This window comes from Tursiops truncatus, chromosome 16, assembly GCF_011762595.2.
Source record: "Tursiops truncatus isolate mTurTru1 chromosome 16, mTurTru1.mat.Y, whole genome shotgun sequence".
Classification (NCBI taxonomy): Eukaryota; Metazoa; Chordata; class Mammalia; order Artiodactyla; family Delphinidae; genus Tursiops; species Tursiops truncatus.
This window is the reverse complement of record NC_047049.1, coordinates 34603571-34629219: the sequence shown is the minus strand read 5'-3', so window position 1 is coordinate 34629219 and position 25649 is coordinate 34603571. Positions and strand designations below refer to the sequence as shown.

Below are 25649 nucleotides of genomic sequence, written 5' to 3'. Positions count from 1 at the left end.
GTGAACCACATACATAATTTAAAGTTTTCTAATAGCCACATTAAAAAGAATAAAAATAAAGACGTAAAATAAATTTTAATAATGTATTTTATTTAATACAGTATATCAAGAAATTTACCATTTCAACATTTAATCAATATAGACGTTTAATGAGATATTTTATCTCTTCTTCATACTAAGCCTTTGAACACTGTGTATTTTACACTTACTAGCACATTTCAAGCGCTCAGTAGCAAATGGTTATATTAGTGCAGATTTAAATGTTGTCTTCTTGTTCTCCCAAGATTTCTTAGATTCATTCTTCGTTCTAATTACTGTTTATTCCTACTGCAGCAGTCCTCAACATGTGGTCCTCAACATCCTTTTAGATGTCCATGAGGTCAAAACTACCTTTGTAACGATACTGGGATGTTATTTGTGTTGCCTTGTTCTCTCTCATTCTCTCGAGTGTACGGTGTAGTTTTCTGTGTGACACATGATATTGCAACAAACTGAATGCAGAAACAGATAGAAAAATAGATTTGCAAAATGTAAACCATGCCACTCTTCTCACTGATTTTTGTTTGGGAAAATAGTTAATTGTCCATAAATGGGTTTATTCTATTTTAAAAGGAGTTGTACATACATACAGTAATTTTTAAGAATGCAGAGAGGTCCTGAAACTAGAAAGTTTGAGAACCACTATGCTAGTGTATGTAGAATTTCCTTTGTATTATTACCATTAATGCTTTTTATTTGGTATTACTGATGACAGATATTCTACATAAGTGAATTTTCCAACTAGCCAAGTGTTGTTGGACATTTTAGAATACCCAGTCATTGATTGTATGGAACATTTTCTGAAATAACATTATGTACATCTCTTCTCAAATAGAAGATACTGAACATAATTTAACATATCCTGGTGACTGGATCCCCTATGACAACTTTGCACAGCCAACTAAACCAAAGAGCTCTATGGAGAGTCCATCTACCTGTGCATTTGTGTGTGTTGTCTCTATAGTAAATAAAACTGCCAGTCTCACTTATCTAATAGCTAGAATGCAACATTAATTTTTACTTGATATGATTTAAAATGCTAGCATTTCCAGCTGGTTGCAAAGCTAGTAGTTTAAAATATGTTGTGAATAATGAATTTTGTAAACATTACAAAATAATGAATTTTGTAAACAGTTAAAAAAATTTTACTTCAGATACTCTAATATAGTGAGATATTATGACTTTAAAAAGTGTTTCATGATGGAACAGAGCCAGCAATTATTCTTTTATCAAAGATTGGTTTAGGGACTTCCCTGGCGTGCATTGGTTAGGACTCCACGGCTTCCACTGCAGGGGGCAGTTATAACAAGGAATGATATACTTTTTCAAATGTATAGGCTATTTTAATTTTATTTTTCTAATTAGCTAGGTCTGTGAACTTGAGCATATTGTTTTAATTTACCAAGATTATGCAAATTATGTAATTTACAAAGACTTTTATAGAAAAGTATTGCATATCACTATTTTATTAATCTCTTTCTCCAATTTTCTCTGTCCTCCTTGGGAATCTACATCTCTGTTAGAGATTAGAACTGATAGATGTTAAATGGCTTTATTGATTGAATCAGTTACTTGTGGGTTTTTTTTTTAATTATTTGAAGATTCCACAAGTGAACCAAGCAATGTTCTTTGGGATCTCCTTTTATTAAGAAGGAGTAGAGGAAGGGGGAGAAAAATAAAATAAAATATTGAGCCTTTCCCAGATTGCTAGAATATCAAAGATTTTCCTAAAGTACAGTTAGTTTTTCTGCTTATGTTAATTTCCTCTAGTTAGGTGAGTTGCTCCTGAAGCTATTATATTTCATTCAGCATATATCTATAAAAGTAGAGAAGATAACATCAACCACAAGAGTTGTGAAAACAGGCTGATATATGTAACATACTTCCTATCGCATGATAAATCCTTAATAAGTGATAGCTACTGTAGTGAGAAACTCTGAGCTATAGTGGTTTAAGAATACAGACATTAAGGTTATTCAGACTAGAGTTTGAATTCCCACTTCCCAGCTCTGTGAACTTCGGCATGGTACTTCAGTTTCCTCATTTGTAAAATGAAGTGTAAATATGCAACTCATAGGAATGTTGTATTAAAGCACCTAATATAATAGTAGGCATATACCTAGTACTCAATACATGACTTGTTTTAGTGAGTTATTATCATAGGAGTAACCATTTGTGAAACACTCAGCGTGTCATATGTTCTGTACAAGACCCTAGATGACGTTGTCTGTGATTCTGAAACTTCAGATTCATACCTACATCTGTTAGAAGATGACTTTATTTCAGTTGGGCAATATGTATAGGAAGTATAGGATCTATGCACAGGATTCCCTGGACGTCAAGCTCTGTGATGAATAAGGAATTTCTAGTCCAGCATGAAGGACCAGTATGACACCAATTATAATTTCAGTGGAATAATTTAAGTAAATCACAAGTATAAATAAGAGTGATTGATTTTTGTGGAAATGGTGACCACCAGAAAAAGCTTTGCAGAGAAGTTATGATAGAATGGGTTAGGCTGCATTTACAAGGTAGTCCCAAGTTTCAGTGTTTGAAAATTGTAAAGGTGCATTTATTGCTGATGGTATAATCTAATGTTGGTCAGCAGTGGCTCTGCCTCACATAGTGATTCGGGGACCCAAGCCAACGAATGCTGTAGCATCTCAGCTTGTAGCCTCTGGGATTATTACAGTGGAAGAAAAGAGAGAGGAACTGGAGATTGTCCCACCAGCCTTAAATGCATCAGTACTTTCTGGTCCCAAAATGGCAGACATCACTTCTGCTTCTGGCCTGTTAGAATTAATCAGATGGCTGCATTTAGCTGTAAGAGAGTGGGCGATGTGGGAAAGTGAATATTTGGTGAGTGTAAATGTTTTTGCAACATGGCATCTGAGTTGATTCTAAAAAGCTAAGTGGAAATCAGTCTGGTAAATGAGGAAGGAGGAAATGAAAAACTCTCTACTCTGAAAGCAAAGAATGCCTAGCCATATTTTTCTTAAGTCCCCTTACACCCAAAGTCCAATCTCGTGTTTAGAGAAATAAATGAACTCTAAAAGATTTATCTTTTGACCTGAGCTTTTGAAGTTGCATCAAGACTAGAAAACCTTTAATCAATCAACCTGCGAAGTATCATATGCATGTTAACTACTGAAAAAATATTTGTGGAGGTCACAAAAACAGTGTTACCTAAATACCAAGTTAAAATAGCAGATAACATGAATGAAACGTGTACTGTGGGCAAGGAACTCTGCTCATTGTTTTACATGCATTATCTCAGTTAAACCTCACAGTAACCCTGTGAGGAAGGTACTGTTATTATCCCCATTTCCAAACTTTATCAACCTGTAAGCAGTTAGATGGCATGACTGTTTTCCTTTTATACTTAAAACAATTTGGTCCTGGAAAAGGTAAGTCAATAATATATACAGGTTTTATCTATCTATCTATCGTGCATCTATCATCAGATTAAAATCTCTATTTTAAATGTTTACGATTTTTGCAGTAAAATAATTTAAATAGAGTGACTAGGAATTATGCTGCAATGTTAACTTTTCTGTTTTTAGGGTTTGGACAGGGGATCCAAAGGCCAGATTTCTACTTCCAGCAGTTTTGTTTCAACTGTTAACCAGAAGAAAGAAGCTGCTGAAAACAGAAGTTCACCTACACATCTTGTTTTCCCTAACATCAAGAATGGTAAAAAATTTTTAATTTTAAAAATTAATGTAGTTACAATTATTAAAAGTATATGTAGTATGTGTATCTTGGCGCAAGTATATTATTGAACTATTAAAAAGTAGATTTTAATTATTCAGTGTTGTTCTACTAGGTCTAGTTAGTTAATACAATAAAAAATAAGCTATAAATATTTACAGAAAGGAGCAAAATCATTATTTTTAGGTAATTGTTACCTAGAGTAAGAGAATCACATACAAAGCTCATGAATAAGAAAGTTTGGTTAGGGTGCCTGACACAATATAAACATACAAAAATTCAGTAGATTTCCTTTATTTGAGCAGTAATCAATCAGAAGAGTTGATGGAAAATATACGAAATATTTAGAAATAAACCAAGGAGAAAGTGAGCAAAACCTATACGAAGAAAAACTATGAAACTTTATCAAAAGACTAAAAGGTGGTTTGAACGGAAAAACTTAAATATCATAGAGATCTCAGATACACCCGATTTACTCTCTAACATTTAATGAATTTTTCAACAGTTTTTTGGGGGGAAACTTAAGAAAATGATGCTCTATTTGATTTATAAGAATAAATGAGAGAATGCAAGGAAAAGTAATGAGGGAACCCATTCCTTCGTATTACTATATATTATAAAGCTGTACCAATGGTAGGGCTACCACCAAGGTAGCCAAATACATGGAGATGGATCAGTAAAACATAGTGTATATAAATGATATTAAATTATTGAAAAGATGGAATTAGGCCAACTAGCCAACTTTTTGAAAACGGTAACTTTAGATTTTTAAAAACTACAAAAGTACTAGAAGAAAACACAGGAAATTGTTTTTATAATAAAATTCTTGGAATGATAGCAATGTGAACAGCCATAAAACAAAAAAATTGAAAAGTTTGAAGGCATAAGAAAGTTTAAAAGTTCTATAGGAATTTTAGAAGGTCATAAACAAAGTTAAAGTAAGATGTCATAGTCAGTGAAAACAAATCCTTGAATCATAGAGATCATTAATAAATCAGTAAAATGAACATTTCATTAGGAAAAAAAGACAAAGTGTATGAACAGACCCATCAAAAAAGGAAATATGAATAATTAATACACGTGAAAGGATGCTCAGTCTCACTAGTATTAAAGGAAGTACAGATTAAAACAAGTAGTTAACATTTCCCTACTCAGTGGCAGAGAATGAAGACATGTGTATCTGTGGGGTTGTCTAGGGAGTGTGAAAATGGGCACTTTTATGAGTAGAGGGCTTGGAAATTGATACAACTTTTCTGGAGAGCAAATTATTTGACATACATTCAATTTTTTAAATGTTCATATACTCGCTGATCCAGTGTTACATTTCTAGGAATTTATTCTAAGGAAATAATGTATGTTGAAAGACCTATGGAAAGAATGTACATTGTTTGTAATAGTGGTATTTGAAGCAATCTAAATGAATTGGTTGACTAAATTATGGTAATCCATATTGTAAATACCATGCTTTTATTAAGACGTGACAGGTGTATAAATTTTCTAGGAGAAATACTTATAATACATTGTAAAATGAAAAGTGCAAATTACACAGTAATAGGTAGAATATGACTCCAATTTTTTTAAGTGTGGGGAAACCTTTTATACTTCTTTGAGCAGAATAAAGAAGTATGGAAGGATGCCCACCAGCCTGTTAATGGTTTCCTCAGGAAAGTAGGATTGGGTGGATATTATTAATATGCTCGATTTCTCTATATAACTCTATATTGTTTTATCACAGGGAATATATACTACTTGCATAATTTTAAGTGCCCCTTGCCCTGTAATGAAACAAAACAAATCTGCAAAGGTTTAGATGTCCCTCACACCTGGACAAAAAAACAACAAACCTCAGAATGTTTAAGGACCTTGTTCCTGGTAAATTGCTGTGTCCATAAGCTGCACATGGCATAAATTATTCTTGCGCATATTTTCTGTTGACACTCCAAAGGATGGCTAGACCTATTCTACACTCTTGCAAATTAGTATTTATATTGTCTCATTTATCAACCTTTGCCTTTGATAGTTTCTTTCTTCTTTTATTTATTTTTATTTATTTATTTTATTTTATTTTATTTATTTTATTTACTTTTTTATACAGCAGGTTCTTATTAGTTATCTGTTTTGTACATATTAGTGTATATATGTCAACCCCAATCTCCCAATTCATCCCACCACCACCACCACCACCACCACCCCTGCCCCACTTTCCCCCCTTGGTGTCCGTACATTTGTTCTCTACATCTGTGTCTCTATTTCTGCCTTGCAAACCAGTTCATCTGTACGATTTTTCTAGATTCCACATATATGCGTTAATGTACGATATTTGTTTTTCTCTTTCGGACTTACTTCACTCTGTATGACGGTCTCTTGGTCCATCCACGTCTCTACAAATGACCCAATTTTGTTTCTTTTAATGGCTGAGTAATATTCCATTGTATATATGTACCACATCTTCTTTATCCATTCGTCTGTCAGTGGGCATTTAGGTTGCTTCCATGACCTGGCTATTGTAAATAGTGCTGCAGTCAACATTGGAGTGCATGTGTCTTTTTGAATTATGGTTTTCTCAGGGTATATGCCCAGTAGTGGGATTGCTGGGTCATATGGTGATTCTATTTTTAGTTTCTAAGGAACCTCCATACTGTTCTCCATAGTGGCTGTATCAATTTACATTCCCACCAGCAGTACAAGAGGGTTCCCTTTTCTCCACACCCTCTCCAGCATTTGTTGTTCATAGATTTTCTGATGATGCCCATTCTAACCTGTGTGAGGTGATACCTCATTGTAGTTTTGATTTCCATTTCTCTAATAATTAGTGATGTTGAGCATCTTTTCATGTGCCTCTTGGCCATCTGTAGTCTTCTTTGGAGAAACATCTATTTAGGTCTTCTGCCCATTTTTTGACTGGGTTGTTGGTTTTTTTAATACTGAGCTGCATGAGCTGTTTATATATTTTGGAGATTAATACTTTGTCCATTGATTTGTTTGCAAATATTTTCTCCCATTCTGAGGGTTGTCTTTTTGTCTTGTTTATAGTTTCCTTTGCTGTGCAAAAGCTTTTAAGTTTCTTTAGATCCCATTTGTTTATTTTTGTTTTTATTTCCATTACTCTAGGAGGTGGGTCAAAAATGATCTTGCTGTGATTTATGTCATGGAGTGTTCTGCCTATGTTTTCCTCTAAGAGTTTTATAGTGTCTGGCCTTACATTTAGGTCTTTAATCCGTTTTGAGTTTATTTTTGTGTACGGTGTTAGGGAGTGTCCTAATTTCCTTCTTTTACATGTAGCTGTCCAGTTTTCCAGCACCACTTATTGAAGAGACTGTCTTTTCTCCATTGTATATCCTTGCCTCCTTTGTCATAGATTAGTTGGCCATAGGTGTGTAGGTTTATCTCTGGGCTTTCTATCCTGTTCCATTGATCAACATTTCTGTTTTTGTGCCAGTACCATATTGTCTTGATTACTGTAGCTTTATAGTATAGTCTGAAGTCAGGGAGAGTGATTTCTCCAGGCCCGTTTTTTTCCCTCAAGATTGCTTTGGCTATTCGGGGTCTTTCTTCTTTTATTTACATACACACATACAAGCACATTTCATTACCTCAGTCTTATTCTAAGGAGGCACCAGTGCCCGTATGTCACAGTCCTGCAACACACAACAAAACAAACTTATAATTGTGATACCATTATACCATAAATAAATAAAGTGAGCCTATTTGATGGGGGAGAGGAGTTGAGAGAGATGATTTCTATTTTAGACATGAACTAGATACTAACTGTAACCTTTATTTGTATAATATTTACAATTTAGGGAAAACTTTCATGTAATTTTCTTTGAGCAATCACATAAAATAGAATAGGTATTAGAAACGTTGCCATATAGTTTTCTGTTGCTGCTTAACAAATTGTCACAAACCTAATGTCTTAAAAACAACACCATTTATTACCTCACAGCTCTTTAAGTCAGAGGTCTTGGTGGGTGTGGCTGGGTTTTCTACTTGGGCGTCTCTCAAGGTGGAACCTGGGCTGGACTCTGGGGAAGAATCCTCCTCTGAGGTCCTCAGGTTGCTGGCAGAACTCACTGTATGCAGTTGAGACTGAGGTCCCGTCTCCTTGCTGACTGTCAGCCAGGGCTGCTCTCAGCTTCCAGGGACCCTCACAGGTTGCCACGGGCTGCCCCCAGGCCCTTTGGCGGTATCCCAGCCTACTGTTTCAGGGCTGGCAGCAGGATCCCTTGTGTCGAATCCCCTTAGTACTTCCAGTGCCTCTGCCTTTGCCTTCTGCAACCAGTGGGAGAAAGCTCTCTGCTTATAAAGGCCTCACATTACAAGGTTTTGCCTACCTGGATAATCTCCCTATTTTAAGGTCAACCAGTTAGTAGCCTTAATTAGATCTGCACAACCCCTTTTGTCATGTTATGCAAGGTGATCAGGATGGAACACCAGGAGGCTGAGAATCGTCCAGCCATCTTAAAATTCTGCTTCTCACACCCATAAGAGAACTGGCTCAGACAGGGTAAGTGACTTGGCCACAGTCATGCTGCTAAGTGACAGAACCACAATTCAATCCCACATTTTCTGACAACAGAACTCTTGTTCTGAGAGACAGAGGAAACTCCTGATTGACTTGTTTCTCTTGGCTGATTAATCATATCACATTAATCACACAACTCTAATTACATCATCTCCATACTCCCTAGCTTCCAAAATTAAATAAAAAGTTTTTACTTTGACACGCAAGGATATTCGTAATATGACAGCTTTTCAACTTTATCTCCTGTCTTTCTCCTACATACTTACATTTCAACTATTCTCTGGGATGCCTCACACCTTTTTACCACAGTTTTTGCAATTTTTTCCCACTGCCTGGAACACTCTGTCCCCTCTTCCCTACCTGTCAGATCCTGTCTGTTCTTCACAGCTACCTTTTTACTAAACCTTTACTGATTCTCCCTAACCAGATGTAATTCTTCCCTTCTTACAATTTAGGGTTTTTTTTCTCACCTCTTTTAGTCTCTCAACCTTGTGTAGTATCACTTGTGTACTTTAATCTCCTAGACTGTATGTTTCATGAGGGAATAAATACCTTTGTAACCCCTGCAGAGCCTAGGACAGTCCCCTTATTCATCAGGGGATCTTAGCAAGTATTTATCGCATAGGGTGAAACAAGAGAGAACTCGGGACTGGAAAGAGCTGTGCAAGTGGGCGCACCAGAGCAGTATCAACAGCAGCCACACCAGCGACTTCATATAGTGCCCACTGCGTGTCGGGCACAATTCCAAGCACTGCACAGATATAGACTCCAGTAGTCCCTACAGCAGCCTGAGATAGGAATTATTTTCCTAGTCCAAGGGTAAGGAAACTTAAGCCACAGAGAGTTGTAAGTGCTTGCCCTGCATGAATTTATGTAGCTAATGAATGGCAGAGACAGAAAAAGGAAAAGAGAGTCAAAGGTAGTTTAAAAGAAGGAGAGTTGGTAAAAAGAAAAGGAAATGAGTCCTGAAGGAGCTAAGAGACCCAGGTTGTGCTATGACTTGGAAATTCAAGGGAAAAGAAAATTTAAAGAAGAGGATTTAGTCAATAATGCCATTGGTAAGAGAGGACAAGATGAGTAAGCACTGCGGCAGAGCCAAGGATTTGTTGGTTAATGTGTTTATGGTGACTTTGAGAACAGTTTCAGTAGGATGGGATGAGGAGAATTCAAATTGTAAAAAGTTAAGGGTAGATCTAATTAAGGCTACTAATTGGTTGACCTTAAAATAGGGAGATTATCCAGGTAGGCAAAACCTTGTAACGTGAGGCCTTTACAAGCAGAGAGCTTTCTCCCACTGGTTGCAGAAGACAAAGGCAGAGGCACTGGAAGCACTAAGGGGATTCGACACAAGGGATCCTGCTGCCAGCCCTGAAACAGTAGGCTGGGATACCGCCAAAGGGCCTGGGGGCAGCCCGTGGCAACCTGTGAGGGTCCCTGGAAGCTGAGAGCAGCCCTGGCTGACAGTCAGCGAGGAGACGGGACCTCAGTCTCAACTGCAAACAGTGAGTTCTGCCAGCAACCTGAGGACCTCGGAGGAGGATTCTTCCCCAGAGTCCAGCCCAGGTTCCACCTTGAGAGACTCCCAAGTAGAAAACCCAGCCACACCCACCAAGACCTCTGACTTAAAGAGCTGTGAGCTGATAAATGGTGTTACCACTAATCTGGTAAGAATCTAGGGGCAGTGGAGACAGCCTTTAGAGTAGCTTGGACTGGAAGGAAGAAAGAAAGAACAGTGGAATTTTTTTTTTTAAAGCCAAGTCAAAAAAAATTTTTTTTAACATCTTTATTGGAGTATAATTGCTTTACAATGGTGTGTTATAAAGCAGAAACTAGAACAGTGGAATCTTGCAGGGTAGTGTGGTCAAGCAAAAAGATCTGGCACAGGGAGAGGTTAAAGTTGCAGTAGGAACGTAAAATAATAAAATGAACAGAGAGAATAGGATCCAGGATGAAGATAAGCACAGGGGTTGAGGTGTTGGCTCCAGCAAGGAAAGAAGGGCACCTCTTGCTCAGACTATGGACTTGAGGGAGAGAGGGAGTAGGAGAAGGAAATGGAAGTTTTTCTTGCCATGAGTTTAGTCATCTCCTTGGAGAGTGTGTTCGTTTCCTAGGGCTTCTGCAACAAAGCACCACAAACTTGGTGGCTTAAAACAATAGAAATTTGTTCTCTCCTGGTTCTGGAGGCTATAAGGCTAAACTGCAGGTATTGGCCGGGTTGGTTCCTTTTGAAGCTTCTGAGGGAGAATCTGTTCCATGCCTCTCTCCTAGCTTCTGCTGGTTGCCAGCAATTCTTGGTGTCCCTTGGGGCTTGTAGATGCCTCACTGCAATCTCTGCCTCTATCTTTACGTGGCCTTCTCTCCTGTATGTCTTTCTGTGCCCAAATTTCTCTCTTCTTGTAAGGACACCAGTCACTGGATTAGGGCCCATCCCAATCCAGTATGACCTCATCTTAATTCAGTTACAACTACAAAGACCTTATTTCCAAATAAAGTCACATTAACAGGTCCTGGGGGTTTAGGACTTCAACATATCTTTCTGGCTGACACAGTTCAGCCTACAGCAGAAGGTTAGAAACCTTATGAACACTGAATTGTCTGCTAAGGAGAATGATAGGGAATCAAAAGGAAAGGATGCATAGCCATAACCTTCTTCGTTTGGGCTGTTTGTTCAAATTCCTTAGCTTTTGATTCCCACTGACACTATACTCCATTCTTTCTACACTGCTACTATCTTAATCTCTGAGCCCAGCTCTCCAGCGTGTTGCCCACACCTGCCCATCTCCTCTCTGGGTGCATGTATTGATTCAGAATGTGGTCCACCTACTTGGGCTCCCGCCACTTGTCTGCTTCCCTCTCATCTGCTCCATTATTGTGGAATCTGCAGTCAGCCCGACCCTAAACTTGGAGTATTTGTATATATGTGACTCTATAGGAATAGGCCTGTTAGCAGACTTCCTTTACCATGTTGGAACTCCTAGTGCTGACTTCTCCTAGCTGTTCTCTCTGGATGCCGCTTGAATTCGGCATGGAGTTCATATGTCAAGGCTGCTGCAAAAGAAGTCTTTTATTGAGTAGGGAGTTAGACAAAGTCTTCCAAATGTAAATGTGTTTATAATTCCATGATCTTTTGCAAAGCCTCTCTTGCCAATAAGTTTGTTTCCTCAAAGATGCCTCATTCTTGGCATTTATTACAATTTCCCTCCCTCTAGCGGGACCTGTGCTGGGTATTCTCTAACAGCTTGTCTCCCCGTCTGATCTTCAAATGGTATTAGAGAAGCTGCAAAAGCCCAGCGTGGGTTTACCTAACAGCTGAGGGATGCCTTTCCTCCCTGTAGATCACATGACTAGGTATGCCTCTCGAGTTGGCTGTCCTTTTAAAGATCAGACAAGTGTGGGAGTTTTACCTACTATAACAGCTGCTGGAGATGATACATCTTCAGAAAAACAATGTAAATGGTAAGTAATGGTGTGGGGTGGTAAGCACTACATCCTCTCTTACTCTTTTGTACCTTCCTTTCTACAGTGATTATGCTCCTGTCAGATTATTTAAAACATCTTTAAACAGCACAGACCATCTTTAAAAGAAAGGAAATAATTCCTCTCCAAACCTTTTAAAATATCTGTGCGCTCTTGGTAATTCAGAAAGAGTTGACATTAACTCTGACAGTGCTCCGGGGCACTGTTCCTCTCCCAGCTCAGTCTGTTTTATGAGTTTACTCTAGAAGAGCCCTGAGGTGACATAATGAACTGTGCAGTTTTTACACGCTCTGGAGAAATGCATCCCATGTTCTTTGCTGCTCTGAAAGAGCCAAGAGAACAGAGTGGTCTTCAGCTCAGATGGTGCTGGATCTGTGTGTGGTGGGATGCTGTGATCTATTCACAGGTGAAGTACCACAGAGTTTTCACAGTTTCTCCAAAAACAGCTTTAGAGGCAGACAGGGAAACAAACTGTGAGAAGAAACCCAGCACAGGACTTGCCATCTGGGGAGAGAAAAGTACTCACAATAACTGCTGTAGGATTTCCATCTTAGAAGAAGTATCTCCAAGGCCTCAAATGACCCCATTTCCAGGATTCCTGGGAGAATGAATTGATTTTGGACTAAATTTCCAAGATCCTTTTGTAGGTCCCTCAGTAATCTTGGACTTAGCTTTTCTTAACCATGCCTATGGGAGCGATATATCTGTCAGGAACTTAGAGTACCTTGCTGCATTAATTTGTTGATTCGTCTGTCTCTTTACTAGTCTATAAACTCCTTAAGCTTCTTTTTGGAGAGGGAAAAGGCTAGTCTAATTTTTTTTATATTAAAGTTAATTTTTTGAATGGGTAGCACACTTCTGTGTTTCAAAAATCAAAACTATAAAATTAGGTATGTTTCAGATGTCTCACTTTCACACTCTTCCCTGCTGTCTTCTGTATTCTTTCCTGTGTTTCTTTATGTAAATGAAAGCAAATATAAATATTCATTCTGATTTTCCACTTTATCTTAAAATAAATTAACTACCTACACATTATCCAGCACATTGGTTTTTTTTCTTAATGTACCCTGGATAGCTTTCTATGTCAGTACATAAAGAGCTTCCTTACTCTTTTTTTATAGTTATATTCCATTGTATTGGGCTTACTAAGAGCCTATTAAAATAAATTAGTTGTTTTTTTGTCTTTCGCTATTGTAAACAATGCCACAATGAATGGCTCTGTACATATGTCATTTTGTTCCTGTGCAGGTTTATCTGTAGGATTTCTTAGAAGTGGAATTGTTGAGTCCAACAGTAAGTGCCTTTGCAATTTCTGGGTATCTCCAGGATCCAGTGTCCATGGTACACAGAGTCTTTACTCAGTAAATAATTTACTGAATGAGGAAATATATGGGAGGTACTTTTTCTGGGTTTCTGGCCAGTTCACCCTGTAACCTATCTCAAGGCTACAATAAGATCTCTAAGATACGTCCAGTATAGGGCATCTATTCTATTAGAGATAACCTTGTATAAAAAGGACTTTTGAATATTTTTATAACTAGACCCATAAAAGAACATTTTATGTATGCTTTCATTGTAGTTTTACAAACACACATACCATTGAACTTAGTAAAAAGTACATCTCCAAACACTAATGAATGTGTCACTTTATTTGGCTCTGATGGCTAAAGTCCTGTGAGTCAGAGTGGGTTTTTTTTTCCCTTCTTTCTTCCTTTCTCTCTCCCACCTTCAATTTTATTTTTTGCCAAATGTTCAGAAAAGTCATCCTATAGACAAGGATGTAAACACCACCTGTTATGAGTAATCCACTCTGGTCTCTCCCTGTTTCCACGGCTTGCCACTACTGAAGTAGTCAGAAGCAGTACAGAGTACTGAACTGCTAGAGGGATCCTTCAGATTGTAGCTCGCTTATTGTCTGCCCAGCACTCGCAGGTTGTCAATTATGATACTAAATAAGAACTGCGTCTTTGAGTTTACTACTACTAGTAGCTGTCATTGGGACCTTAGACGTTAAACCTAGCCCTTGAGACCCTTTGTTTACTCATCTATAGACTGAGAAAATGGAGAATTATGAGTTGTAAAATATCTTCTACACCTGAGTTTTTTGATTTAAAGGGTTAATTTTCCAACATACTGATTTTGTTTGATCCCTGTTGAGTTTTGTTTGACATTTCATAGTTTACTAGCACCTACTTCCATGTAAATTTAGGATTCAGTTTTGCTACTTGTTTTTATACATGATAGAAAGTTCAGCTTTATTCTGTAATCTAGTCATACAGCATTCTGCCACATTTTTGATCCTCAGAGAGCCACTAAAGCTGGCCCAGGTTCAAAGGGAAAAGAATTAGACTCCATCTTTTGATGGGAGGAATATCAAAGAATTTATGGACATATTTTAAAAGTACCACATCATGCGAATTGTAAGATGCAGATCCAGAAAGAGAAGCCAGGTCTTCTGAGGCTTATTTCAGAACTTTTTCCTTTACCCTGTTGTAGGACAGGAGGTTGTAACTAAAATCAGGTGTTTAAATGACATATTCATATTAAGTTTCCAGGCTCCTTCAATTTTTCTATTATAGGTCATTATATTATATTGTATAATAGAGAATTTTTACCTGTTTTGGTCAGTTTATAAGTCCTGTCCATTTTGTTCTTAAAAGTTTTAGAGATGGAAGTTAGAAATTATTGAACCAGTGGTTTTCAAACCTATTTTTGTTACTTTTATTTTCGGAGCAAAATACTTTTTGAAAAACAATTTTTCTCAGACCATCATTATATTAAGCAGAGAAAAGCTGAGCTTCCCTGAGTAGACACGTCGACACAGCACCATTCCCCTGAGGTGGCCCTTGAAGTTCTTCTTAGGAGCCTTGGGAACAACAGACTTAGGCCATCTGTTTCATTTTATAATGTCACAGCTGAGGCCCAAGGAGTTTCATTGACTTGTCCACGGTTATGAAAGTTAGTAACCTAGCCAGCAACAGGACCTAGGGCCTTACTTCCAAGGCTGGTGCTTTCTCCATTACTTATTACTTATTTAATTACAAATTATTTGAGATGACACTTAGGGTATAGCATTTTGCAACAGTGTGTCACCAGCAGCAAACCTTTATATCAGTGTTTCCTCTCCAGCAGTAGGGGGTTAAGGAACAGAGACCCAGGTGACTCCTATTGGACACCTAACCTACATAGAGACTCTTGTTACCTTTGATGCTGCTCTTGCTACCTGTGCTGGCCGACCAGGAACTGTCTTCAGTCTCCTAATCATATGACCAGTTTACAGTGTCAGTCTTCATCCTGGTGGTGCAGCTGTGGAAAGCTACATATTACTCATCTCCAACCAGAGTCAACCTGCACTAGCTTCTTGAAAACAGTGAGCTGGTAAAATTTGGCTAATAATCTCACACCCATGTATATCGTTATATTATGATCTTCACATTTTTAAAAATACACTACCAGCCCCCACCATAACCCTTATTCTTCTTGCATGGTATTAAGTGTTTTACTTAATGTTTCTAAGCAACCAAGTAAAATTGGCAACACTATATTAAAAGAAAGGGAGAATGATTACCGTTTATCAATTTAGCACAGAGTAGTCCCAAGTATTGGCTGAATGAAACCTAAATGACAGGTTCACTGGTAAATATATTTTGACTTTTCTCAGTGTATTACGATATTCTGTATTGCAAAGAAAGCTGCATATGATAGAACAAAGATCTGCCTGTTCTATTTATAATATCGGTTTGAGATTTAATTAATCCTTCATCACCACAGTTATTGATTTTCTCTTTTGAATTAGATTTTAATAACCATCTGTGAGAACAGGCTGAAAGCCTGTCTCTGGAAACAATGCCTTGATATTCGGGGACGTGAGAGCAGCTGTGAGCTGTTATTCTTCCTTTCTTAATAGCTGAATGTCACATCCTGTAGATTGGCTTTCATTCACTAATGTGAGCAAAGGAGTCTGCCTTTCTTTCTGACTCAAGTCCCATTAACATCGTACGTTAGCATTCTGCATTACTCTTCAGTCCAAGTTACCTTCCAAACTAAAAATAAATTCCATCTAGGCCTCTAATTCTAACCTCACCCTATAATCCTCTCGGCTTTGGCATTGCGATTTCTCTTATGTAAGAATCTCCCCACTCTCAGTCTTTGCCAAAATCCAGTTCTCTTACTAAATAAAATTTCACTCTTCCACCTCAGTATGGTATTAATAAAAATGAGTGGGTATAAAAATGTGTATATATGCTCTATGAGTGAATAAGTTAATTTATATATGAATGAGTTTGTTTGTTTCTAATAGTGTGTGTTTATAGCCAGGTTGAGAAAGGTGTGCAGGAAGAGATAGGAAAGGGTAAGCCTGGTGAAGAGGAAGAGAAACTGTAGAGGAGCCTCAAAATATAATAATAAAAGACTGGTGTTGGAGAGAGGTTCTTGTCTGCAACATTCTTTCCCTTTAATAATGATTGCCAAACATAACCCATAACAAATAATTTACAGAGATACCAAATTTTACTCACTAATAAATTGAACTTCTGTCCAATTTGTGCTTAAAGTACAAATTGCTAGAAATTAGTTATTTCCACATTTAATAAAGGGTTTAAAACTCAGTTATAGAACTAAATTAAAGAAATTTAATCATCTGTTTTATGTTGTCGGCATCATTGTTCTCTCCTTAAACCACTGAACAACATTTCTCAGTGTGATCCTCAGACTTGCATGTTAGAAATGCAGATTCTTGGGCCCCACCCCAGACCTACTGAATCACAAACTTTGAGAGGGCCTAGTAGTATTTGTTTTAGTTCAACAAGGTCTTCAGGTGATTCTGATAAACAGTAAAGTTTGAAAACCGTTGCTGTTGAGTATAAGAAATTGGCATCTCTGTACTATCTTCTAATGTGAAAGGTTATTTTAAAAGATACTCTTGGGACTTCCCTGGTGGCACAGTGGTTAAGAATCCGCCTGCCAATGCAGGGGACACGGATTTGATCCCTGGTCCGGGAAGAACCCACATGCCACAGAGGAACTAAGCCCATGCACTACAACTACTGAGCCTGTGCTGTAGAGCCCACGAGCCACAACTACTGAGCCTGCATGCCACAACTACTGAAGCCCGTGCACCTAGAGCCCATGCTCCGCAGCAAGAGAAGCTACCATAATGAGAGGCCTGTGCACCGCAACAAAAGAGTAGCCCCGGCTCGCCACAACTAGAGAAAGCCTGCACACAGCAACAAAGACCCAATGCAGCCAAAAATTAAATTAAATTAAAAAAAAAGATACTCTTAACACTAATAAAATTTGAAGTCAGTGATAGATCCAAAGTTAGCTGCTTAATTGGGAAAGTGAATAAGGAAGGAAGGAGGACCTTATAGCTGTGTTACTGCTGTGATGATTGATGATTCTGTTTGCTTAATAGAAAATATATTTTGATTACATTAGAATGGAACTACATTTCATTATTGTAGAATTTAGAATCTATAGAATATTCATCTATTCTATTGGTTTGGAAGTATTAATACTTGACAAAATACAGTGACCAAAGTAAAATGCTTAGTGGATAGACTCAGAAGCAGAATGGAAGAGACAGGAATTAAAGAGCTGGAATATAGAACAATGGAAATTACCCAGTCTGAACAATAAAGAGAAAATAGACTGGAAAGAAAAAGAGAATCATCTCAGAGACCTGTGGGACTATAACAAAAGACATTACATTCTTTTTTTTTTTTAACATCTTTATTGGAGTATAATTGCTTTACAGTGGTGTGTTAGTTTCTGCTTTATAACAAAGTGAATCAGCTATACATATACATATATCCCCATATCTCCTCCCTCCCACCCTCCGTATCCCACCCCTCTAGGTGGTCACAAAGCACCGAGCTGATCTCCCTGTGCTATGCAGCTGCTTCCCACTAGCTATCTATTTTACATTTGGTAGTATATATAAAAGACATTACATTCTTGTCATTGGAGTCTTAGAAGGAGAGGAAGAAGAAGGTAGGCTGCAAAAGTACTCAAAAAGTAATTGAAAGCTTCCCGTACTTGGCAAGAGACATGAACCTGTAGGTTCAAGAAGCTGACCAAATCCCATACAGGGTAAACCCAAAGAAATCCTCATCAAGTCATATCATAATTAGACCTCTGAAAACTAAAGACAACAGCAACAAAATGTTTAAAAGCAGCCAGAGAAACAGGATACCTTTACTGCTAGGGGAAAACCTTTCAAATAACAGCAGATTTCTTATCAGTAACCATGGAGGCCAGAATGAAGTGGCTGGGAGAACTCCCAGCACAGAATCCTACACCTGGTGAAAATGTTTTTCAGGAATGGAGAGGATATCAAGACATTCTCAGATGGAAGAAAACAAATAGAATTTGTTGCCAGTAGATGGTCTAACAGAGTGCATTAAGAGGTTCCCTAAACAGAAAAGAAACAAAAGAAGGAACCTTGAACATCAAGAAAAAGAAATAACATGATAAGCAAAAACTAGGTAGTACAATAGACTTTCCTTTTCCTTTTGTGTTTTCTAAATTATGGTTGACACTGGAAACAAACATTATAACACTGGTATGGTTCTAAATGTATGTAAGTAAATACTTAAGAGAATTATAAACAGAGAAATGTAAAGAGATGTAAAAGCAGGTACAATTTCTACACTTTACTCCAGCTGGTAAAACGATGACACCGTAGACTAAAATAAGTTAAGTGTATGTAATGTAACATCTAGAGCAACCTTTTGGTAACGCTACAGATAAATCAAAATGGAATTCTAAAAAATGTTCAAGTAACTCACAGGGAGGCAGGAAAAATAAGAACGACCAAATAGAAAACAAAAATATTAAATGGTAGAACTTAAGCCCTAACATATCAATAATTATATTAAATGTAAATGGTCTAAATACATCAGTTAAAAGACAGAGATTGGCAGAGTAGGTTAAAAACATGCCCCAACTATATGCTGTCTACAAGAAACTCAATTCAAATGTAGCAATATAGGCAGGTTGAAAGTGAAAGGATGGAAAAAGGTATACAGTAATGGCTATATTAATATCAGATAAAGTAGACTTAGAACAAAGAAAATTACTGGAGGCAGAGAGGGATATTATGTAGTGATAAAAAGGATGATCATCAAGAAGATATAGCAATCATAAATATGTACATACCAAACAGTAGAGTTATAAAATATGTAGAGCAAAAACTGGTAGAACTGAAAGGAGAAACAGAAAAATCCACAGTTGGGTGTTGAAGTCTCTAACTGTAACTGTGGGTTTGATAGACCTAGACAGAAAAATCAGCAAAGATATAGAATATAGAAGAACTCAACAGCATCATCAACCAACAAGATCTAATAGACATTTGTGTTCCACCCAACAACAGTAGAATACACATGCCTTTCAAGTGCCCACAGAATGTGTACCAACACCACATCCTGGACCATAAAACAAATCTCAGTAATTTTTAAAAATTGAAATAATGCAGAATATGTTCTCTGACCACAGTTGCATCAAATTAGAAATAAATAACAGAAAATAAAAGGAAAATCTCCAAACACCTGGAAACCAAACAACATACTTCTAAATAACCCATGGGTTAAAGAGGAAGTCTCTAGGGAAATTTTTTAAAATGAATGGAACTGAATGAAGATTAAAATACAGCATATCGGGCTTCCCTGGTGGCGCAGTGGTTGAGAGTCCGCCTGCCGATGCAGGGGACACGGGTTCGTGCACCGGTCCGGGAAGATCCCACATGCCGCGGAGCAGCTGGGCCCGTGAGCCATGGCCGCTGAGCCTGCGCGTCCGGAGCCTGTGCTCCGCAACGGGAGAGGCCTGCGTACGGCAAAAAATAAATAAATAAATAAAATACAGCATATCAAAATACTTCTAAAGCAGTTTGGAAAGGGGAAATGTATAGCAATCAATGCATGCATTAGGTAAAAGGGAAAGTTTCAAAACCAACATCTAAGCTCCCACTTTAAGAACCTAGAAAAAGAAGATCAAATGAAATCCAAAGCAAACAGAAGAGAGGAAATATAAAGATAAGAACAAAAAATCAGTAACAGAGAAAAGAGAAAAATCAGTGAAGCAAAGAGCTGGGCTTTTTTTTAACAAATGAATAAAATTGACAAACTTCTGTCATAAAATTGACAAAAAGAAGACATAGCTCATCAATATCACAAATGAAATGGGATATCACAACAGACCCTACAGGCAGTAAAAAGGGTGGGCAGGGGATGCCACAAACAACTCTGCATAAATTTGACAACCTACGTGAAATTTACCAATTCCTCAAAAAAATACAAACTACCACAACTCATCCAGTATGAAGTATATAGTTTGAATAGCCCTATAAATATTAAAGAAATTGAATTCATAATTTTAAAACTCTTAAAAAAGAAATCAGGTCCAGACAGTTTTACTGGAGAATTCTACCAAATGTTCAGAAAAGAATTAACACCAATTTTATCCAGTGTCTTCCCAAAGTAGGTAAGGAGAGAACATTTCCCATTTCATTTTATGAAACTAATGTTACTCCAACACCAAAACCAAACAAGTATAGTAAAAAAAAAAAAAATTATAGACCAATCTTTAACAAAATATTAGCAAATAGAATTCAGCAATATATAAAAACAATTATACACCATAATCAAGTGGAGTTTATTCCAGAAATGCAAACTGTTTCCATATTTGAAAATCAATCAATGTAATTTACTATATTAGCAGTCTAATAATACAAATCATGTGATTATATCAAAAGCATTTGACAAAATTCAACACCCATTCATGGTAAAAAAAAAATAAACAAAACATAAAACAAAAAGAAAGTCTCAAAAAATAGGAATAGAGGAGATCTTCCTTAACTTGGTAAAGAGCATCTATAAAAAATGTACAGCTAACATTTTACTTAATGGTGAAAGACTAAATGCTTTCTCCTTTTAAGATTGGGAACAATGCAAAAAAATGTCTGTTCTCACCACCCTTATTCAACATAGCATTGGAAGTTCTAGTCAGCAAAATAAGGCAAGAAAAAGAAGAGCCATCAGATCAGAAAGTAAGAAATAAAACTGTCCCTATTTGCAGATGATATAATTATCTACATAAAAAAATCCCCAGAAATCAACAACAAAACTCCTAGGACTAATAGACGAGTTTAATAAGTTGAAGGATATAACATACAAAAACCAATTGTGTTTATGTTAGCAATAAATACATGTACACTGAAATTTAAAATATATATCATTTATAATCACATTAAAAAATAAAATACTTAAGTATAAATCTAGCAAGCATTACAAGACTTATATGCTAAGAATTACACATTGCTAATGAAAGAAATTTTAAAAGACTTAAATAAGTGGAGAGACATACTGTGTTCAGGGATGGGAAGACTCGATGTAGTAAAGATGCCAATTCTCCCCAAATTGATATACAAATTTAATATAATTTGTATCAAAATCCCATAAACCTTTTTTTTTTTTTTAGCAGCTATAGACAAAATTATTCTCAAATTTATGTGGAAGGGCAGAGGAACTAGAAAAACAATTTTGAAAAAGAATAAAGTGGGAGAAATCAGTCTACCTGATTTCAAGATTTACCATATAGCTACAAGTAATCAAGACTGTGAGGTATTAGTGGAGGGATAAATACAGGGATCAGTGGAATAGAATAGAGAGCCCAGAAACAGACCCATGTAAATATGCCCAGTTACAATTTGACAAAGGAGCAAAAGCAATTCAATAGAAGAAAGATAGCCTTTTCAACAGTTGGTACTGGCGTAATTGAACATGTATAAATATCGACCCAGATCTCACACCTTATACAAATATTAACTGAAAATGGATAACTGACTTAAATATAAAACTATAAAACACTTAGGGAAAAAAAACAAAACAATAGGAGACAATCTTCAGGATCTAGGGCTAGAAAAGAGTTCTTAGTCTTGACACCAAAAGCACAATTCATAAAAGGAAAAAATTGTAAAATCTGACTTTTTGGTGATGGCCATTCTGAGTGGTGTGAGGTGATACCTCATTGTGGTTTTGATTTACATTTCTCTAGTAATTAGTGATACTGAGCATCTTTTCATGTGCCTGTTGCCCCCATCTGTATGGCTTCTTTGGAGAAATGTCTACTTAGGTCTTCTGCCCATTTTTTCATTGGGTTGTTTGTTTTTTTTGATATTAAACTGTGTGAGCTGTTTGTATATTTTGGAAATTAATCCCTTGTCAGTCGCATTGCTTGCAAATATTTTCTCCCATTTCATAGGTTGTCTTTTCATATTATGGTTTCCTTTGCTGTGCAAAAGTGTTTAAGCTTTTAGGTCCCATTTGTTTATTTTTGTTTTTATTTCCATTACTCTAGGAGACAGACCCAAAGAAATATTGCTGTGATTTATGTCAGAGAGTGTTCTGCCTATGTTCTCCTCTAGGAGTTTTACAGTATCCAGTCTTATACTTAGGTCTTTAATCCATTTTGAGTTTATTTTTGTATATGGTGTTAGAGAATGTTCCAATTTCATTCTTCTACATTTAGCTTTCCCAGTTTTCCCAGCACCACTTAGTGAAGAGACTGTCTTTTCTCCATTGTATATTCTTACCTCCTTTGTTGTAGATTAATTGACCATAAGTGTGTAGGTTTATTTCTGGGCTTTCTATCCTGTTCCATTGATCTGTGTGTCTGTTTTTGTGCCAGTACCATACTGTTATTACTGTAACTCTGTAGTATAGTCTGAAGTCAGGGAACATGATTCCTCCAGCTCTTCTTAAAAAACTAAACATGCAATGACCATTTAACCCAGCAATTGCCCTCCTGGGCATTTATCTCAGAGAAATGAAAGTTCACCCAAGAACCTATACACGAATGTTTATAGCAGCTTTACTCATAGTAACTCCAAACAGATGTCCTTCAATGGGTGAATGGTTAAATAAACTGTAGTACACCCATGCCATGGATTACTGCTCAGCAATGAAAAGGAATAAACTGTTCATACATGCAACAACCTGGATGAATCTCTGGAGAATTATGCTGAGTAAAAGAAAGCCAATCCCAAAAGGTTACATATATGTGATTCTGTTTATATAGCACTTTTGAAATGACAACATTATAGTCATGAAAGAACAGATTAGTGGTTGCCAGGGATTAAGCAAGGTGGAGACAGGGGGAAGTAGGTGTGGCTATAAAGGGTACCATGAGGGCAACACGGTGATGAAATGTTCTATATCTGACTGTCTGTGTCAGGGGTACATGGGATGTCTCTGTATTATTTCTTACAACTACATGGGATTCTACAGTTATCTCAAAATTTAAAAAGTTTAATTATAAAATTAAGTATGGCAACTCTAGAAGTTTAGGGAAAAACAGTTTTTTGATCCTCCGATGTACAGAATTTGATTAATCACAATTCTGGTTCATGACACTGACCTTGGTCCATGCAGAGCTCTATTGGTTGCTTTATTTTAATAATAGAGATATGAAATAGTATAATATAGTATAATATAACATATTACAGTGTCATAGTTTATTTCCACTGCATGCTGTGTAAATACTGTGTTGTCTAAATATACCACAATGTATTCAATTCTCTGAGTAATGGATAACTGGATTATTTTCAGATTTTTTTTCCTGAAACAATACTTTTGTGAATATTCTTGTATATGTCTTCTGAGGTACTTATGCAAAATTTCTCTTGGACATGTGTTTAGGAGTGAATTGCTGGAAATTATTACCTTTTTTTTTTTTTGCGGTATGTGGGCCTCTCACTGTTGTGGCCTCTCCCATTGCGGAGCACAGGCTCCGGACGCGCAGGCTCAGCGGCCATGGCTCACGGGCCCAGCCGCTCCCCGGCATGTGGGATCTTCCCGGACCGGGGCACGAACCCACGTCCCCTGCATCGGCAGGCGGACTCTCAACCACTGCGCCACCAGGGAAGCCCTGCTTTTCAGTTTTTTAAAGTGTTTGTGGCAGTTAATACACCTACCAACAATACGTGAAATATCAAATTAATCTACATCCTCTCTAACATTATCATACTTTTTAATTCTTGCCAGTTGAGTGGATATAAGATTGTGTCTCATGTTCTTTATTTGCATTTTCTGAATCACTAATGAGACTGAATGTCTTTTGATGTGTGTATGGTATATGTGTTTCTTTCTCTAGAATGCCTGTTTGATTCTTCTGCACATTATTCTATTGGATTATTTCTCTTTTTCTCAATGATTTTTAGGAAATATCTCTCTATTCTTGGTGCTCATCCTTTGTTGTATGTGTTTCAGATTTTCCCTCCAACTTGTAACTTATATTTTTAATTCAAGGTATCTTTGATGATCAGAAGTTTTTAATTTTAACATAGTCAAAAATGTCTGTTTTTTTATAGTTGCACTTTTTAGTTTCTCTTAAAGAAACATTTCTCTGTCCCGAAATCAGAAGGATTTTCCTATTCCTAGTTTTTAAGGTATGAGATAGGAATCCAACTTCATTTTTTCCCCATGTGGTTAACCATATTTTCAAATCCTTTCTTTCTTCCAATGATCTGCCATATATTTCATATATTGAACTTTCATGTGTGGATGGATATGATTCTGGGTTCTCTAGTCCACTGGTCAACTTATCTAATCCTGTGTCTGTAAAACACTGCTTTTTACAGTGTAAAAAGCAGTAAAACTGTAAAACTTTTTACAGTTTTAATCTACACTGAATCTGTAGATTGCTTTGGGTAGTAGTCATTTTCACAATGTTGATTCTTCCAATCCAAGAACGTGGTATATCTCTCCATCTATTTGTATCATCTTTAATTTCTTTCATCAGTGTCTTATAGTTTTCTGCATACAGGTCTTTTGTCTCCTTAGGTAGGTTTATTCCTAGATATTTTATTCTTTTTGTTGCAATGGTAAATGGGAGTGTTTTCTTAATTTCACTGTCAGATTTTTCATCATTAGTGTATAGGAATGCCAGAGATTTCTGTGCATTAATTTTGTATCCTGCTACTTTACCAAATTCACTGATTAGCTCTAGTAGTTTTCTGGTAGCATCTTTAGGATTCTCTATGTAGAGTATCATGTCATCTGCGACAGCCTCTTCAGTAAGTGGTGCTGGGAAAACCGGACAGGTACATGTAAAAGTATGAGATTAAAACACTCCCTAACACCATACACAAAAATAAGCTCAAAATGGATTAAAGACCTAAATGTAAGCCAGAAACTATCAAACTCTTAGAGGAAAACATAGGCAGAACACTCTATGACATAAATCACAGCAAGATCCTTTTTGACCCACCTCCTAGAGAAATGGAAATAAAACAAAAATAAACAAATGGGACCTAATGAAACTTAAAAGCTTTTGCACAGCAAAGGAAACCATAAATAAGACCAAAAGACAACCCTCAGAATGGGAGAAAATATTTGCAAATGAAGCAACTGACAAAGGATTAATCTCCAAAATTTACAATCAGCTCATGCACCTCAATAACAAAAAAACAAAAAACCCAATCCAAAAATGGGCAGAAGACCTAAATAGACATTTCTCCAAAGAAGATATACAGATTGCCAAGAAACACATGAAAGAATGCTCAACATCATTAATCACTAGAGAAATGCAAATCAAAACTACAATGAGATACCATCTCACACCGGTCAGAATTGCCATCATCAAAAAATCTAGAAACAATAAATGCTGGAGAGGGTGTGGAGAAAAGGGAACACTCTTGCACTGCTGGTGGGAATGTAAATTGATACAGCCACTATGGAGAACAGTATGGAGATCCCTTAAAAAACTACAAATAGGGCTTCCCTGGTGGCGCAGTGGTTGAGAGTCCGCTTGCCGCTGCAGGGGACACGGGTTCGTGCCCTGGTCCGGGAAGATCCCACATGCCACGGAGCGGCTGGGCCCGTGAGCCATGGCCACTGAGCCT

General features: G+C 37.0%; 1 protein-coding gene across 5 annotated transcripts in view; it reads left to right on the top strand.

Moving 5' to 3' along the window:
* HECTD2 (HECT domain E3 ubiquitin protein ligase 2) overlaps positions 1–25649 on the top strand; it is a 75833-nt gene that overhangs the window by 8478 nt on the left and 41706 nt on the right. For all 5 annotated transcript variants that reach the window (XR_012326990.1, XM_073794199.1, XM_019943422.3 and 2 more), the window contains exon 2: positions 3603–3732. Coding sequence is in view for 4 of the 5 variants with exons in the window: in XM_073794199.1 (XP_073650300.1) it covers positions 3603–3732 (130 nt within the window). In the remaining variant the exon portion in view is untranslated. The remainder of the gene's footprint in view (positions 1–3602; positions 3733–25649) is intronic.